At 37.5% G+C, this 15,699-nt stretch overlaps 1 protein-coding gene across 5 annotated transcripts in view; it reads right to left on the bottom strand.

The window, feature by feature from the left end:
• The window catches only part of rap1gap2a (RAP1 GTPase activating protein 2a), an 80,482-nt gene that overhangs the window by 35,912 nt on the left and 28,871 nt on the right, over nucleotides 1-15,699 (bottom strand). For 2 of the 5 annotated variants that reach the window (XM_008426026.2, XM_008426027.2), the window contains exon 1: nucleotides 10,872-11,561. The exons of the other annotated variants lie outside the window; for them this stretch is intronic. In XM_008426026.2, coding sequence (XP_008424248.1) covers nucleotides 10,872-11,005 — 134 coding nt within the window. In that variant the 5' untranslated portion in view covers nucleotides 11,006-11,561. Of the gene's footprint in view, nucleotides 1-10,871; nucleotides 11,562-15,699 lie in introns of those variants that run through there. 5 annotated transcript variants of the gene reach the window in all.

Genomic DNA, 15,699 nt, shown 5'->3' with positions numbered 1-15,699 from the left:
GAAATATTATTCTTGACGCTGATGAGTTTCATAATAAAATGTCACCGATGCTCGGATCTCCTGTTTTTATGTGACGAGGCTTGCTTCTGATCTGTGACTGCGATAATTCATTCATATCTGCTCGATAGCTTCCTCGTCTTCACCCGTTCAGATTTCAACGTAGGACATCTGTGTGTCACACTCTTCATCTATCTTGCTGCTCCAGTTTTTTTTTACCTTTATCTCCTGCCCATCGCTTAAAACAGAAACCATCATTTGAAAATGCCACAAGACTTCTCTCTCATCTAATTTATCTTATCAGGACACCGGGTCCTAAACTGTTAGGTAGCAGTAGAACTTTTTTTCTTCAGCTGAGTGAAAACATATCAGTTTTGAAATAAACATCTGGATGAAAGAGTATTATTTCAGATCAACTTATAAGGGCTTTTCTACAATCGATGCCAATGACAACATTTAAACATCAAGACTTCCGATGATCATCAAGCAAAGTGGATATATTTCATTTCACTTTGCCAATTTGTTTGATCTCTTTTTTCCCAGAAACTGGCTAACTTCTTTGCATATGAAAGGTTTGTGTACAAAAAGGCTAAAATGAACATGCTAAAGCAGTTTCCTTGTTTCACCTTCCTTGCCTTGAAGAGATTTGAATTGTTTTTTACAAACTGTCACAGTTTCTAAAAAGCAGAGATTTCCCTGCATTGTTTACAAAGCAGAAGGATCCCAGTTACTTTCTGCGATGCGAGACATCAGAGCGTATTGGTTATATTTTGGAAATAATTTATCGTTTGAACTATATCATTTTTTGGCTATATTGCGTTAACTGTATAACTATTTGCCTTGTCACTGAATCCCAGACTCAGAAAAGCTGGATAAAAAAATCCTCCTCTTCACCAATTTGAGCTTGAAGGTGAAGCTGCAATACTTGCAGAGAAATATCAACTGTTTCAATATAACTTGCAGCCTTTTTGTTGCTGTGCACAAAATACATGTGCAACAGATAAAGAGTCGATATTGAAAGGCTGTGTGTGTAAAGTTAAGCAGATTAACTTAAACTTTGATCTTTTCTGATTTCTTCCTGTGAAAGACGCAAAGTTATACAAAGACAAAGTGGTTTAGCCTGTATAATAAAGTAATGTAAAATATTGCAGACAGAATGACAAACTATGACACATGTACAGGCACTTTGCCTATGGCTTTAGATTTAACATCCAAACATTACAATAAAATACTATGAACTTGTAGAAGATTACACAGTGCAGCTTTTGCCTCACCTCAGAAATGTTTCTGTCTGGACGCACAAATGAAGCCAAGAAACAACAGATAGACATTTACATGTATTTTCTATAGATGAGTGCAATTAGGGAATGTATTAACATGCAGCCTTGTAGGTAATGTGGCGAACACTTGAATGTCAGCTCATTTTAAATAACAAAAGCAGGCCCTTCCTTTTGGAAAGAAATGTCATTCCATTTGGGCTGAAAAGGAAAAGAGGTGCATTGATATTTAGCAAACTGGGGAAATAGTCCACCATTGATCTAAAGCGAGCAACACAGCTCTGCTTGCCGGGAATCAACTATATCTGAATTTTGGGGGCAGTAAGGGAGCATTTGAACCACTGTGAGTGGAATAATCACTCAAAAACAAGAACTGACTGCACAAATTGGAAATTATGGAATCAGTGGAAACAACAGTTTATATGAACAGATTTTATACATGGAAAAAATAATATTTTAAATGCATTCCAAAAAACCCCCAAATTTATGACATGGATGGACAACAGCAAGTGTGCCGTGTTTGGTTCAACCCGATGCTCTTGGTTAAAGTTGGGAAACCATTTGTCCTAAAATACTGTGCTTCGTAACATTAACTTAGCTGCTTCAGAAGAACGCTAGGTTCTTGATGGTCCAGACTTGTGATGATCTCTTGACGCAGTGGACCATCGTCAGATATAGATTAAAACATTTCAACAAGGCAGGCAGACGTTCTTGTTCTCAGGGATGGTGTTGGATGAGTGTATAAAAATGTCTGGTATTGTCATTTTCTTTGTCATATCAGTGGAAATATCATAAATCCTGTCTAATCCCATTCATTTTCCTGAATTCCCCCTACATCTATCTTTTTTAGTCTCACACTTTTTTTCCCCAACAACTGGAGTGAAAGAAAGAAAAAAGTTATGTGTCTGTCAAATGACAATAGATATCTTACTTATCAACTAGCGCCACTGCACTACGCGCTGGATAGCCACACCAGAACAGAACGGTCTTGGAAAAAAGAAAAGAAAAAAGAGAACAATCTGGAGACGGACTGGGAAGAGAACAGAATGAATGGAAGACAGAGTGAAAGGGAGAAGACCACAGAGTGGGTGAGGGAGAATAAATGAATCTCTGCAGACTAAATATAGCCTTCTCAATCCCATGTGCAGAGCCGGGTAAATAGGAATGTCTCGGGTGGGTCTCTGGGCACTTGTTAAAGACAATAACATGTCACGCCCGGCAAGCTTGTGTATTATAGGCACACGTGTTTGCACAAACAGGTGTGAGAAAAATGTGTGTGGAGTTTATGTAGTCACAAGAAGGAAAGAAATGCTCAGGAGAAACAATACGCAGTTTAAACTGATGGAGTGCTTAGAAAGAAAAGAGAAGGAAGACGGAGGGCTGGAACTATATGACTCAGTGATCAAGTGAGACTGTGTTAAACGGCAGGAGGAGGAGAGTTTGACAGCATGTGGAAGAAAGAGGGAAAAACTGTGTAAGGTGGAGAAGAAAAGCATTAGCGAAGAGTAGTTTCTAAGGCATCATCTGAAGCTCATTTTCCTTACAGGTTATTTTTGTTCAATGCTTCGTCAAATGTAATTACCTAAAGTATTCCACAGGATATAATGAAAAAAAAAAAAAAACATTTTTCAAAGGCCAACTCATTTTTCCTCTCAGCTAGAAGAGCTATATTTTAAGAAAGACGGAAAAAGAAATGTTGACATTAGGACAAATTGTATTTTTGTATTGCACTGGACAAAACAATAGCTATCCAGCCATGAAAAAGCAACCACAGCCAGGCAGGAAAATACTCTAAGAGACTGAAATAATGCTTTAAAAGAACTTTGTAAAACAAATTAATTAAAAAAAGGAGAAACTCAATTAATTAATTGGTTTAATCTGCTTTTAAGTGGGCTTTTAAATGCTAGCATGGTACATGTGTAAATCTGCCTACACCAGGCCATTCTCACAAACTGAGTGACCGTGCAATAAACAAACAGTAGTTTGAATGTGAAATATATTTGTTGGGGACTCTAAGAATATATTTGCTAAAATTGAAAGCAGATTTACCTAAACCCAGGTTGAATATACAGGAGACAATAAAACAAAGTATTATTGAATGTTACGCCACACCATAATTTAATCAAGAAAATTCAACTTGAAATTATGAATCTGTATGGATGAAATACAATATCATTAATTGGAAACTGCTCACTAACTCCCATTGTTGCTTCAGTATTTAACAGCTATTATGCAACAAATCTTTACTTTCAGACACTGTGCCAACATTTTGGGATTTCTTAAGATACAACTTCTCAAACTTTTACAGCAAATGTCTACAAGACGGCTAAGCCTTTCTCCTAGCAAACCTTGCAAACATGCCAAATTTGTACTGTCTATTTTTAAAGGTACCATATTGAACTTTGACATTTGGAAATGCCCACAGAGGCAAGTAAAATCTCAGAAGTAGCTTTTCAGTGTTTGGCAGTAATACATGGTCTGAACTTAGGTTGAACTTGCAGGGTTGACTCCTGGGAAGACCAGGGATGGTCTCGGATGTTTTCTGGTGGTGGATAACCCATCTCACTGTACATCAATATAATTTAGAAATAAATAAATCAAAAAACATCTATAAAATTTTTCCCAGCCTAATAGGCATCAACTACTACTGCCGTGATGGATAATAAAAATGTCTTTCGCGAGTTAACAGCTACGTGTCTAAGACCAGTTTAAGGCCAAAACCTTTTTACAGAGATGATCCCACTCAGCTGTGATCAAATGTTCAAATGCATTTCATTAGTATAACTCTTCTAATAATCATTTTTAAAATTAAGTATTTTCCTTTTTTGAATGGCTGAGCTTAAAAATAATAAAAATCACAACCCGTTAAGTGATGTGTGGTTGTTCAACAGAAAATATATTTATCCAATTCTAAGAACTAATATGATCCAAAAAAAATAAATAATCCCTTTTTTATGTTTATGTAAAATCCTGTTTGCCTTTGAAGGCTTTTTTGAAGACAAAGAAACCAAATGTTTTTGACTTTCCAGGACACTGAATTTCAGCTATTGTTTGCACAACAAAGGTTAATGCTGGCCATTATCAATTATTCAAGTCAACACACTGATGTCTGATCTCTATGTTTTCTTTCTGTAAAGGTTGTAATTTCTCCCTCTCCTTTCCTGCTCCAGCTTTGTCTGTTAAAGACTATTGTTAAAGCCCTCACCATATAAATGTTCTATTTAACTTAGGTTAAAAGTATGTTAAAACATTTTCTTTAAGGTTCAAGTACATGTTATTTTGCCATTGTGTAACTGTTCTTTATTCTGTCTTACCCAAGCTTTCATATATATTTATTGGGCAGATTTGTTTTCTAACTGTATCTAAGGTTCCAGGAAATGGCATACATAAAAATGTATGCCAAGTACATTTGTTACTTTGTCATTTTGTAACTTTGTTCTTTATTCTTTCCTACCCAAGCTTTCAGGTATGTTTATTGGGCAGATTTTTTTTAGAACTGTGCCTAAGGTTCCAGGAAATGGCGTACATAAAAATTTTATCATTTAAAATAACCATTTAATTTGACCACCATATTTGTTCTGAGTGGAAGTAATATTAATGTTTTAGAGAGGGCCAGTTTTGAATCTGATAATCAGCTAAAGATGGCAACGGGCTTTCCAAGGTTAAATACTTAAAGAGATCATCATCAAAGATAATTTGCCAAAATTCCAACAGAAACATAGAAATATGCTTGTCAGCGAAATAAAGAGTTTTGGGTTGTTGACTTTTCCATTGATGATTGACAAGGGTTGAAATAATTTTTGTTGTGCTCTTTTTAATGAGAGTGTAAATAAAAAAACTGCTTTATTTGTACTCTTTTTGTACTTGTAACTTTTGAAAAAGTGTTCATTTTCGTTGATCAGAATCAAACTTCTTGGATAATAATTTCAAATCAAAATTTGCAAGGGGTGTATGGTTTGTTGTTCAGAAAAAGGGAGTGAAAATTGCGACATACAGGTCATATGAAACGGGGATAGAAATTGACGAATGGTCTGTTACTGCTTTGGTTGCATCAAAAACTAAACCTACTCCATGATCTCTGTGTTTATTCTTTTTTCTTCTGAAATATCTAACCTTTACTTTGCTCAGAACTAAAGGGCAGCTGAACTTGCCTATTTGATTCTAATTATTAAACCTGCACTTCTAAAGTTAAGCATAAATGTAAGCAAATATCTCATTTTTTTTTTTTTTGTGGGAGTGTGACTATTATTTCTCGACGGACTACTGACTGGCAGGCTGTAATGTATGACTCTATGTGCCAAGAAAAGCCAGGAAGGTTATCTGCAATGGTTTTCAGCTGTGACCAGCTGCTGGTGTAATTACCTTTGTTAGCTGTTCAGCCCAAAGCCTTTCAGCGGCCACATGTCCAACATAGGACTCAGTTAAATGTATTTTATTTGCAACACTGAGTTTCCTGCAGCATGCTAATGCTGTTGAATGTTGAAAACAATTGAACGGTGCTAAAGTGTTGCTTACACTTTTAAGGGAGACGATACTCAATTTGTGCTTGATGATTTCTATGCTCCATATCAAGAACTGTCAACCAGATGTACAAGTGTTTTTGTTTTGTTTGTTTTTTTTTCTCATTAGCTCGCTTACCCTTAATGATTTAACCAGTGATGACTTTTCAAAATCAATACTCCTGCCTTTTCTGTTTGCTTAGAGCAACAACATCCTGACATCAAGTCATTATTGAAGTCAGTCTGTGTGGTCTAAGTCTACTCCACTAACTATGTTGTGTGTCTCTTCTGTTAAAATGAGTTCTTACTGCATAATGACACATATCTAATATACAACAGTTTTTTTTTTTTTTTTAATTTCTAGCTTTGTTTAGTTACTAAAAAAAATTCCAGTTTTGCGAATGTATTACCCTTTTCAGTTTTAAAGTAACCGTTTGACATTTAAAAGAACACAATACAGTTTTTGTTGTCTCTGGGAGAATGAAATGAAAATATTGATATCATTGTAATGTTTGTACAGTAAAGCCTGAGTAAATAAGGCTGGAGCCAGCTTAACTTAGCAGACAGAGTGAAGGCAATCTGTGGGGTAACAAGATATTTCCACAGAAAACCAAAAGGTCAGTCAGCAAAACCTGAAGTTCTCTTCACTATTACTAAAGGCTTGGTGAAACCAACTAGCATGCATTGTATTTCAGCATTCCAGGTTTTGAACAAGGAATAATTCAATTCAAAAGAAAAACCGAGTAAAAGTCTCAGGTGTTGGGTGATAGAAAGTTATGAAACAAATGCTAATTTTCCTGCTAACTGTAAACAGGTTAGCAAGCATTTCTATTCATCTTATCCGTCACTATAGGTTTTTTTTTTTTTTTTTTATTTGTTCACACTCAAAGAGTGAAAATTGCTGGCCTGCCTAAGGTCTTTGCTACTCTTCTCAACACAACGGTGCACCTCAAGAACAATTTCCTTACAACGATTTAGTCTCAAGCTGTCAAGATAAAAATATAGGGTGTGGTTCAATGGCATGAAGGTGTGTGCTTTTAGTTTGCATCAGCTGCCCTCTACTTTGCTTCATGAGACAGACTTTACTTTGAGAAGAATTATTGTAGCTCAGTATGGCGAGATATCATACAACAAAGTCTTGTAATTCCCTTACTAATGAAGAATCAAGAAAAAGACTACAGGTACAAATGAAGACCCAAACTTTAAATCTTCATAGTTCACACACAGTTTGTTAAACCTTTTGAAAAGACCCATTTCAGCTTTAGAAATATGTTTTATTAGGCGGTAAGAGTTTACTTTCTTGATTTCTTTCTGTCAGTATGTTGAAAATATACAGTGGCCATCAGCATAACATTACACAGACTTTTCAAAATATACTTTCTTTTGCCTCCAAAGTAAAGAACTCACTCTGCTTTCTGTTGTTTGATAACATTCGAACAAACAGAACACATTTATGGATGAATTATGTTTGTTTTTAATAAATCTAGCATTGCTAAGATGCTTGAATGTTGAAACCAGTAGAAATCAACATAATATTTTAGCCATAGCTGCATAGGTTTTTATAAAAGTGAGGCTTTTAAAATCAGACTGTTCATTGACAGCAGTGCATTATGGGAGATACACAACAACATAAAAACACAGTCATGCTGGCTCTGTAGCAGGAGATAAATGAGTTACAGAGGGCATTAATGCACAGAGGGTCATATAAACACCCTAATACAAGCAACAGGGCTCAACTTAATGGAGGGCAAACATCTGTATCAACTCAGTGTTAGAGAGTAAGAGGAACACAGTGAAAATGGGCAAAACTTAATACTGCCTCTGTTGTTGAACCATAAGAATGTTATTTTTACTTCGCAATGATACAAAGTCAAGACCTAAATAAATCACTGTTTATTGACAATTTAGGCAGCTTAGCCTTATTTCCAAATGCACCAGGCCCAATAACAGTCTCTAATCCTGTCTTCCTTCTATGCACATGAAGAATAATTGCCTTAAATACAGCAAATATCCTCCAACAGCACATGATCTCCTGTTGATGGATATTTGGGATCTGAAAGGATGCAATCATGCACATATTCACCAGCACTTCGGAAAAAGACACCTTAAAATTGTAGGCCATTGTGGGGAGACTATCTTGTGACACAACCGCATTAACAGCCATGACAGCTTTAGACTATTGAGCTTCAGGCTACTGACAGGATTTCCCCGCTTGTCGCTTGACACAGGGCTGTAACACGCAGAATGTGAAACATTCCTGTTCTTGTGTGTGCTTTTGTGCATGTTTGACAAACAAAGCAGCATTGTTAAATCCACAGACAGCTTTAGCCTACAGGCATAACTACATTTATCCATTTGAGGGAGGCCCCCCACTGGCTTCGTTGTCCTTGCAATCACTTTTTTGGCAGCGCCCTGTTGCTCTCGGGTTTATTTTACCCTGTGGTATTAAAATATTGTAAAATATTTGGAGATCCAAGGAGCCTCAGTTCATTGACATGCTTAAATTCCATTCAGCTATTAACCCAAATACCGACCATTGTCCAGAAGCATATGATTGTCTTTTGGATATATGCCAACGAGTAGCCAGACAACAAAAAATAAACAAATTCCATCTATTTTGATCAACGAACACCATAATAGTATCTATCATTACACACTGACAACAACACTCTTCTGGGAAGTAGTTTTAATGGAGTGAAGAATACTGAGTTTCCTATTTTCGGTTTAAGAAAGTTTTTAAACTGAAGTCAGATGAAGCGCAGATAAAATAAGCTATTTAAGGAAACAGTTTGCCATTTAAGGAAACAGTTTGCCACAATATGTTCAGACATATCTGCCTTTCATTCTTGCTGTGAGAGAGAGACTTTCAGCTGATAACAAGAAGGCCCGTTGGAGTGCCGTAAAGTTACTCTGTTTTATCCTTCTTGATTGTATGGAGTAGATTCCCTCTGTGGTCATGTAGGACAAGTCCTTTTACCATTTACTGACTAAACAGGATTTTTAAAACATAAATTCATATAGGAAAGATTCTCTTTCTGGTAAGAAGTGACATTTGATGTATCTGGAATTAAATTGTTTAAACTCAGAATGAACAACTCAGTTTTCTCAACGACTTGGAGACTTTGAGATAAATAAACCTAATTATGTCTAACAAATATCATTTTTATTAGTAATAATCTAATAGCAGACATCTTTTATTTAATTTTTAACTAGGAAGAATTTTATTTCGACAAGGCGGACTGATATAATTGCCATCTAAAATGGGAACTCAAGACAGGTGTGCTTTTTAATTGAATGTAACCATGGTTTGCTAATATTAGCTTATGGTTGCCAAGTGTTACAAGATAAAGAAGTGATAAAATTCTGCACAATAAGGATGCTTACTTTAAGATATTAAACAAACCCATATTTTGATTCAGTCATGTACAGTCCATCACCACTGTTTACAAAATCTAAAAACAATATCTTAAAGCAATTTACTGTTTTAGCTCCCCTCGATTTTGAAATTCACCTCAATTATTGCAACTGAAGTAAAAACGAATCCTCAATTTAAAAATGCTCCATGACTTTAAATGGAACGCCTGCCGAGGGTCTCATTTGCACTCTTGCTTTCCATATGCATCAAAATCAAAGTCTTAGTCATTATTCCAACTGTAACAATCAACTAATTACATTATTTGACCAGCAGTGATGTTAGTACTGTTCTGTCTTAGATAAAACAATTGCAGTCCAAAAAAACATTTGGAACATGTTGGATCTATTTAAAATAAATGTTCTATTATAGTTCAAGTCTAAATCAATAAAGCCAGTCAATCAGAAATCAGCCTCAAAAGTTTTGACTGCATCTTTAACAATAAGAATGTATCAAACTGTAAAGAGTTTACAGTGCTTAAGAATCGGCGTAAACAAAGAGCAAACTTGTCAGGTCCAGGATGTCTGAGGCTAATTCCTGATTTGCATGCTCTGTTATCCATCCTCGCCTTGAGAAGTTAATTTTACAGCACCTTTATTAAATTACATGAAAACACACACTGACTCAGATGATGTACACTTAGTGCTATTTGCAAAGTGAGTTGCAGTCTATTTTGAAGCAGCACTATTTTAGTCCAAGTTATGAAAACAAAGCATCAGCGTGCGTTGACTGCTACAGCTACACATGACCCACACATCATCCAAGCGACTACGTGTGTCCGGCACCATGACGATACTCAATGTTCAGTCTGCAAAAACCCTCCTCAGGTTCCAGTTTAACCACGCACAAGTTGGTGCAAATATTAGCTAAGGCAAACAGGTTTTCAGAGACCAAGGAGGGGGAGGGCTGGGGTCTCGACCTTGCCAGTCCTTAAGCACCGTTTGTTACCAGGTGGGATATTCTCAGGGGTCTAATTGACTGTGTGCAGTATTAGCAGCAAGCTGATCCATGCTGCTGGAGAGCAAGAAGGGAAAACCCCTTTGCTTCCTCCAAGCGCATGTACATCTAGAGGAAGCAAGCTATCAAGTTCTCATATTTACTATTCCATTGGTTAGACCAACCTGATCCAGTGGGAGGTACTAATATAGCCCTGAATAGTTTCTCTGCTCTGTTCTGTAGTTGGCTATTAACCTCATGTTGCATCAATGTTGAAGGGACAAGGCAGCAACATTAGCAGCAACATAATCATCAACAAGTACTAAAAAACAAACAGAAATTGTTCTAGCCTTATGGCACAGAGAACTAGAAAGAGTAGCAGCACCTTTTATTTGTAATGTTGCTCTCTTTTTCTCTCTGTTCTTTTTCCTTTCAGTCTCTCTTGTTTGCTCTTGAAAAGCACTCAGTGCAAATCTCCATTCACCTAGACTCTTCAATAGCTCTCCCTCTCGCTTTTCTTAGTGTGTCATTTGCACTGACCCAGATACAAGAATTGAATCTGGTCAACGACATGTACACTGAATGAAAAAAACAAAAAAAAAATCACTTTCACTAAATGGACTTATAATAAAACAGCAGATGCAAGCTCAATGAGCTACAAGGATGCTTGACGTGCCTCATGTCTCCAGGACAGTAAAGACGTTCAGAAGTAGCAAAGTTTTTAGCATAACAACACAAACTTTAACCCACCCTTCGCCCTCCTCTTTCTCTCTCTCTTTCTCCCTCTCCTTGGCTTTGCGGGATTTGTGAAGAAGCCCGATCAGAATCACGGCGGCCCGGATGCCGGCTTTCTTGTTGTGGTACCGCCCTCTGCTCTGAGACATGCCGGACGCTTCTGCTGGTTCCAGGAGGGGTTCGGGCGACAGCTGGTCCAAGGTCAGGCCGGCTCCAGGGGTCCGGAGCCGCGGGACCTGTTTGGCTTTGTGGGGTTCCAGGGTGAGCGGAGGATGGATACCACAGTCTACATGGAGACAGCTGTGACAGTCCTCTGCCAAAGCACAAACCTGTTTGAATTCTGGCCTCTGCAGACAGTTGCAGTCCAGAAGTTACTGAAGCTGAGGTCCCTTTTCTTTTGGCAGGCTGTCAGGTCTAATTAAATCCCACTTGCTCTTATTTGTCTGATTAAAGAGGGTTAGTTGTAGTCCCAAAGGTCCAATGAGGCACAGTTGGACTCCAGCTCAAGGTGAACTCCTATCTGCATTTTCCGCCTCTGCGGTGAATCTGTTCATCACTGCTCCACAGCATATCCCGTTCCCTGATTAGAGGATGAAGAGTTGCAGGCTCGCTGACGCTCTCACTGTACAACTGCATCTCTCTCTGTCTGCCTACCTCTACCTTCCCACCTCTCCCTCCTTCTCCTAACATGTTCCGCTTCTTCTCCCTCTTTGTCTGCTGCCTCCCCGCTCCCTCCTTCCCGTCATCCAGGCTCCTCCCTGCTGAATCTCATAGGCTGGAGACGGAGAAGGTTCTTCCTCGTGCCCCTCCTCTGCTCTCCTCAATGCCTCCTTCTGCTCCTCCCTGTCCTTGTTCTGACTTGGTTAATAATTTTACATCAATCTCTTTGACCTTGTTCTAGACACACTTTATTTTGTGTTTTTCAAAAGCGTGCATGTCCACATCTACCTGAGACTCTCCACCCGTACACAATCTTACAAATATCCACCCGTACACAATCTTACAAACATCCCGTAGTTTAAAATCTGAATCCAAAAAGGTTTATCTGCCACGCAATCGTTGCTAAGCACATTGGAAATATGTAAAAGAACAATGCTGAGCAATCTATTTTAAATGCTACCATGCTGCAAAATGAAGAAATGGCTCCCCCGTGTTTTTGCTCCTTCAGTTCCTCTTTATTATTACTTTTTTCATGTTTGCCAAATTTTCCTTCCATAAAATATCCATTCCCCGCAACCAGCCTGAGGTAGTTTCCTTTTCAGTCATTTCACTTCAGTAAACAAAGCGAACGCAGTCATCTTCCGAGAATATATTGATCTTAAGTGTTCTTTCTCCATCTGCGGCCACCTGTTCTTACTCTTCTCCCAGCAAACCAACTGACTAATTATGGATGAGGGAGTGAATGGCTGACTGTCTGCATTAATGTTATTTTGTAAATATCGCCTTCACACTTTCCTTTTTCTGGTGTTGTTGTATTTATTGTTTGGGATTTGTGGCTGTTTCAGTAGAGGAACATTTGAGCACTCAGTGATGTACAAAAACGTCGTCGTTTTCAATTTTATTGGAATGATGCATGATAAGCAAACTCATAGTGGTGTATAATTCTGAAGTATAATAAAAATGATGAAGTGGAAGGAATATGAGACATGCTTTTGCTTTTTTAAAGAAAATTTCAGAATGTGTGGGATGAATTTGTATTCCTCTTTGCTCAATTGACTTCAAACGTCACCTAATCTGTAATTAAATGCACCGTTTATTTTTTCTTCCATTTTGTAATTGCGTTTATTTATTTATTTTTTGTCTTACCCAAAGAAATTTCAATACAATACTCTGTAGTGTAGTTCCTTAAGCTCAAGGGATTCTGGTTCAGTCTTATATTTTGGAGGGAGGTTAAAATAATAAAAGGAAGGACAGCTTGACTGCTTACTGGCTACAAGTTCAATAATAATAAAACATTTCCTGTTGCTCGAGTATGAATGCACAAAAGAATATATGGAGATAAAACACTGGCAGTCAGTAGTGGCTTGAATGTATCAGATTTGAATTGTTCTTACAAGCTTTAAACAGAGCGTCAGACGATTCAGTTTTTAGTGTAAAACAAACTGAGCTAGAATTTAGATCAAAGCTCTACAGCAGGATTACATTAATGATGTTCATCAGGGCCCAAACATATCATGACTCGCACAGAACAAAGAATGTAAAAAGCATTTAAAAAGTTTAAAATGAATTTCTAAATGAGTTTGTTTAATGTATTCAAAATTACCACCAGTTGTAAAGGGTGTCATGGTATCACGTTAATTTAATTCTATGAGTGCTACCCACATGTGTTATACTATTACAGCAGGGCAGCATATGAACGCTGAAAAGATGATCATAAATTAAATATGTTCAAATATAGCAGCCTGTTTATTAAAACTAGAAATGTTATCAGTTGGTCTTAAAATGTAGATATGTGCCGGGTATTACGCAGATATCACACTCAAAAGCAAAGAAATTCATTCCTCATTCAACAGATTTGCCATTAGTGTTTTCCGCATCGACTTTTCTCAAATCTCTAATGAGTTTATGTTGAAAAGGCTTTCTCTGCATCGCTGGACTAAAAATGTTCAACTAAATAAAAACAGTTTCGAAAGGCAGAAGTGAGCATGCGTTTCCATCAGAGGTCACTTTGAAGCATTGATAACACTTTTTAGACGCTCAAGGACACAGACATAAACCTATATAAACAAAATGACGGGCTGGCACAGCAAAATTACTCTGTGATTCATACTTCACATCTGGTACAGCTTGTCTGGGTGAAAGTGCATGGCCATGATAATAAAAAGGTGAACGTTGTTGGTGAGCTGAAAATGGAGTGTCATACCCTCTTTGTGCAAAGGATGAAAAATGGATCAATCAGCATGAGAAACAAAGAACAGATGAGTAGACGAGAAGCTTCATTAGCTGTCTAAAAGCAGCTGGGGAGTAGATTAAGCTGAGAAAATGGCAGCAATAACAGTAGCTATAAAGGAAAGCCCTTCCTTTGCTTTTTCTTTTCTTTTTTTTCCCCTGTGTATTATAAGCTCCATGGTAACCAGAAAGCTGCCAGAGGATATCAGATTGACTCCTATGGATGAATCCTGCTCACATAGAGGGGAGAAAAGCCAAGATACAAAGATTAAAATCATCATTTCTGAAATGTGCTTTAAAGATCAGATGGGTGGGATTTCCAACACACCACCGCCTCTTAAAGTCACTTGAGGATTTTCCCAAACCCCGAGTGATGCAAAACAAACAAGTTCACAGCTCAACCGGACTGTCGATAGTCGTAAGGGGACAGAGCATGTAAACATGTATATGCTAACAAAAACACTCAGCAAGTCCAGGGTACAATTATGAGTCATTAAGGGGGGTACATGTACAACACCTGTATCTAACTACTTTGAAAACATACAGACGTTCAACCTCACTGCATGAACTGTTCATAAATACTGAATGGAGTTAACACTGCAGACATAGAGAGCATATGATGAAACACATCCTAGTTTATCTGCTTCGTCTACCAGAGTTCACATAGTTTCTTGTATGTTAAGCTGTGAAATCTGAACAAAAAGTATTTTCCGAAATACATGATAGATTTTTTTAAATCAATATTATTCAGCTATGTTTTTGTTTTACTTTTATTCGGCTAAAGAGTTTTTTTTTTCTAATATAGAGTAGTCAAGAGTAGTCAGCAGCTTACCTGCTGATAGCAGAAGGCACCTTTTGACACCCAAAATTGTTAATTTCCCCAAATCGTGCAATTATGAACGGTTTGTGTCAGTGAATATTTTCTTTATTCAGTTTTTTCAAAGAAGACTTACCAAAAAATATAACTACTACTTAAAAAATAAAATGCATTTGGAAGTAGCATCTCTGTGCTTGGCTTCACTACTCTGTCTGCCCTAGGGTTGTCAAAACAATCCATACGTTGATCTACTCCCCACTCAGAAAGGTTTTTAAAATATTAATTTGTGTAAAAATTGATGATTTAAAAATAATCCAACTGTCTCCTGCAGGTGGCAGAAGAACTAGTACAACAGCGCTGCAGACATACACAGCCCTTCCCCCTCACAAGTGGCTTTTGCCTGAATAAGGAAAACAGTGAGCTGGTTGGAGAGGTGTAGATGGACACATTTGTAAAGACTAGATCCCCGTTTCCAGTGTTGGAGTGCCTGGTTTCAAACAACTTGCTTAAATCTGAATCCAAGGTTTGCACTTCGCCATGGATAGTAACATTTTTAGTCAGCGCAATGTGGCTTGCTGTTACCCAATGAAGTCAATCTTGTTTCTCATCTGCTACTCTTTAGTTTTGTTATTTAGTTTTGTCTATTTAGGACAAAAATGATATTGATGTTACTGATTACGTTGTTTTTAAAAAGAAATAAAAGCTTTTACTTTTCTGCAATATCAACATAGACATTTTGTATTTTTCCTGTTATCAGGAACAATGCAAGCATCTTAATGGAGAGTAAAAAGGAACCAACACTACAGCAGATTCCTGACGTAAAAAAAAAAAAAAGACCAATCTAAAAGTGTCAATGGACCAAATCATCCTCAGTCCGACCTGCGTGTTTTCATACCTTTATTTAGTGTGTTTCAAGTGTGATCAGGCAACACTGGACTGAAGTTAGGGTCAGGTCCAAATGGGACTTGACTATTTCAGAAGATCAAAAAGCATATAAACGTGTCACTTGTCCAGCAGAAAGCAGACCAACACAGCCTTCAGCGTTAATACTAATGCAGAAGTAAGTTTAGCAAGACAGCAAAGTCACCTTGCAGTGAGAACTGCTCGCTCTAGCCATTAGCCTCAGACCAGTCAGGA

The sequence above is a fragment of the Poecilia reticulata genome, linkage group LG13, assembly GCF_000633615.1.
Source record: "Poecilia reticulata strain Guanapo linkage group LG13, Guppy_female_1.0+MT, whole genome shotgun sequence".
Classification (NCBI taxonomy): domain Eukaryota; kingdom Metazoa; phylum Chordata; class Actinopteri; order Cyprinodontiformes; family Poeciliidae; genus Poecilia; species Poecilia reticulata.
Note: the sequence above shows the minus strand (reverse complement) of the source record. Positions and strands in the feature narration are given on the sequence as shown.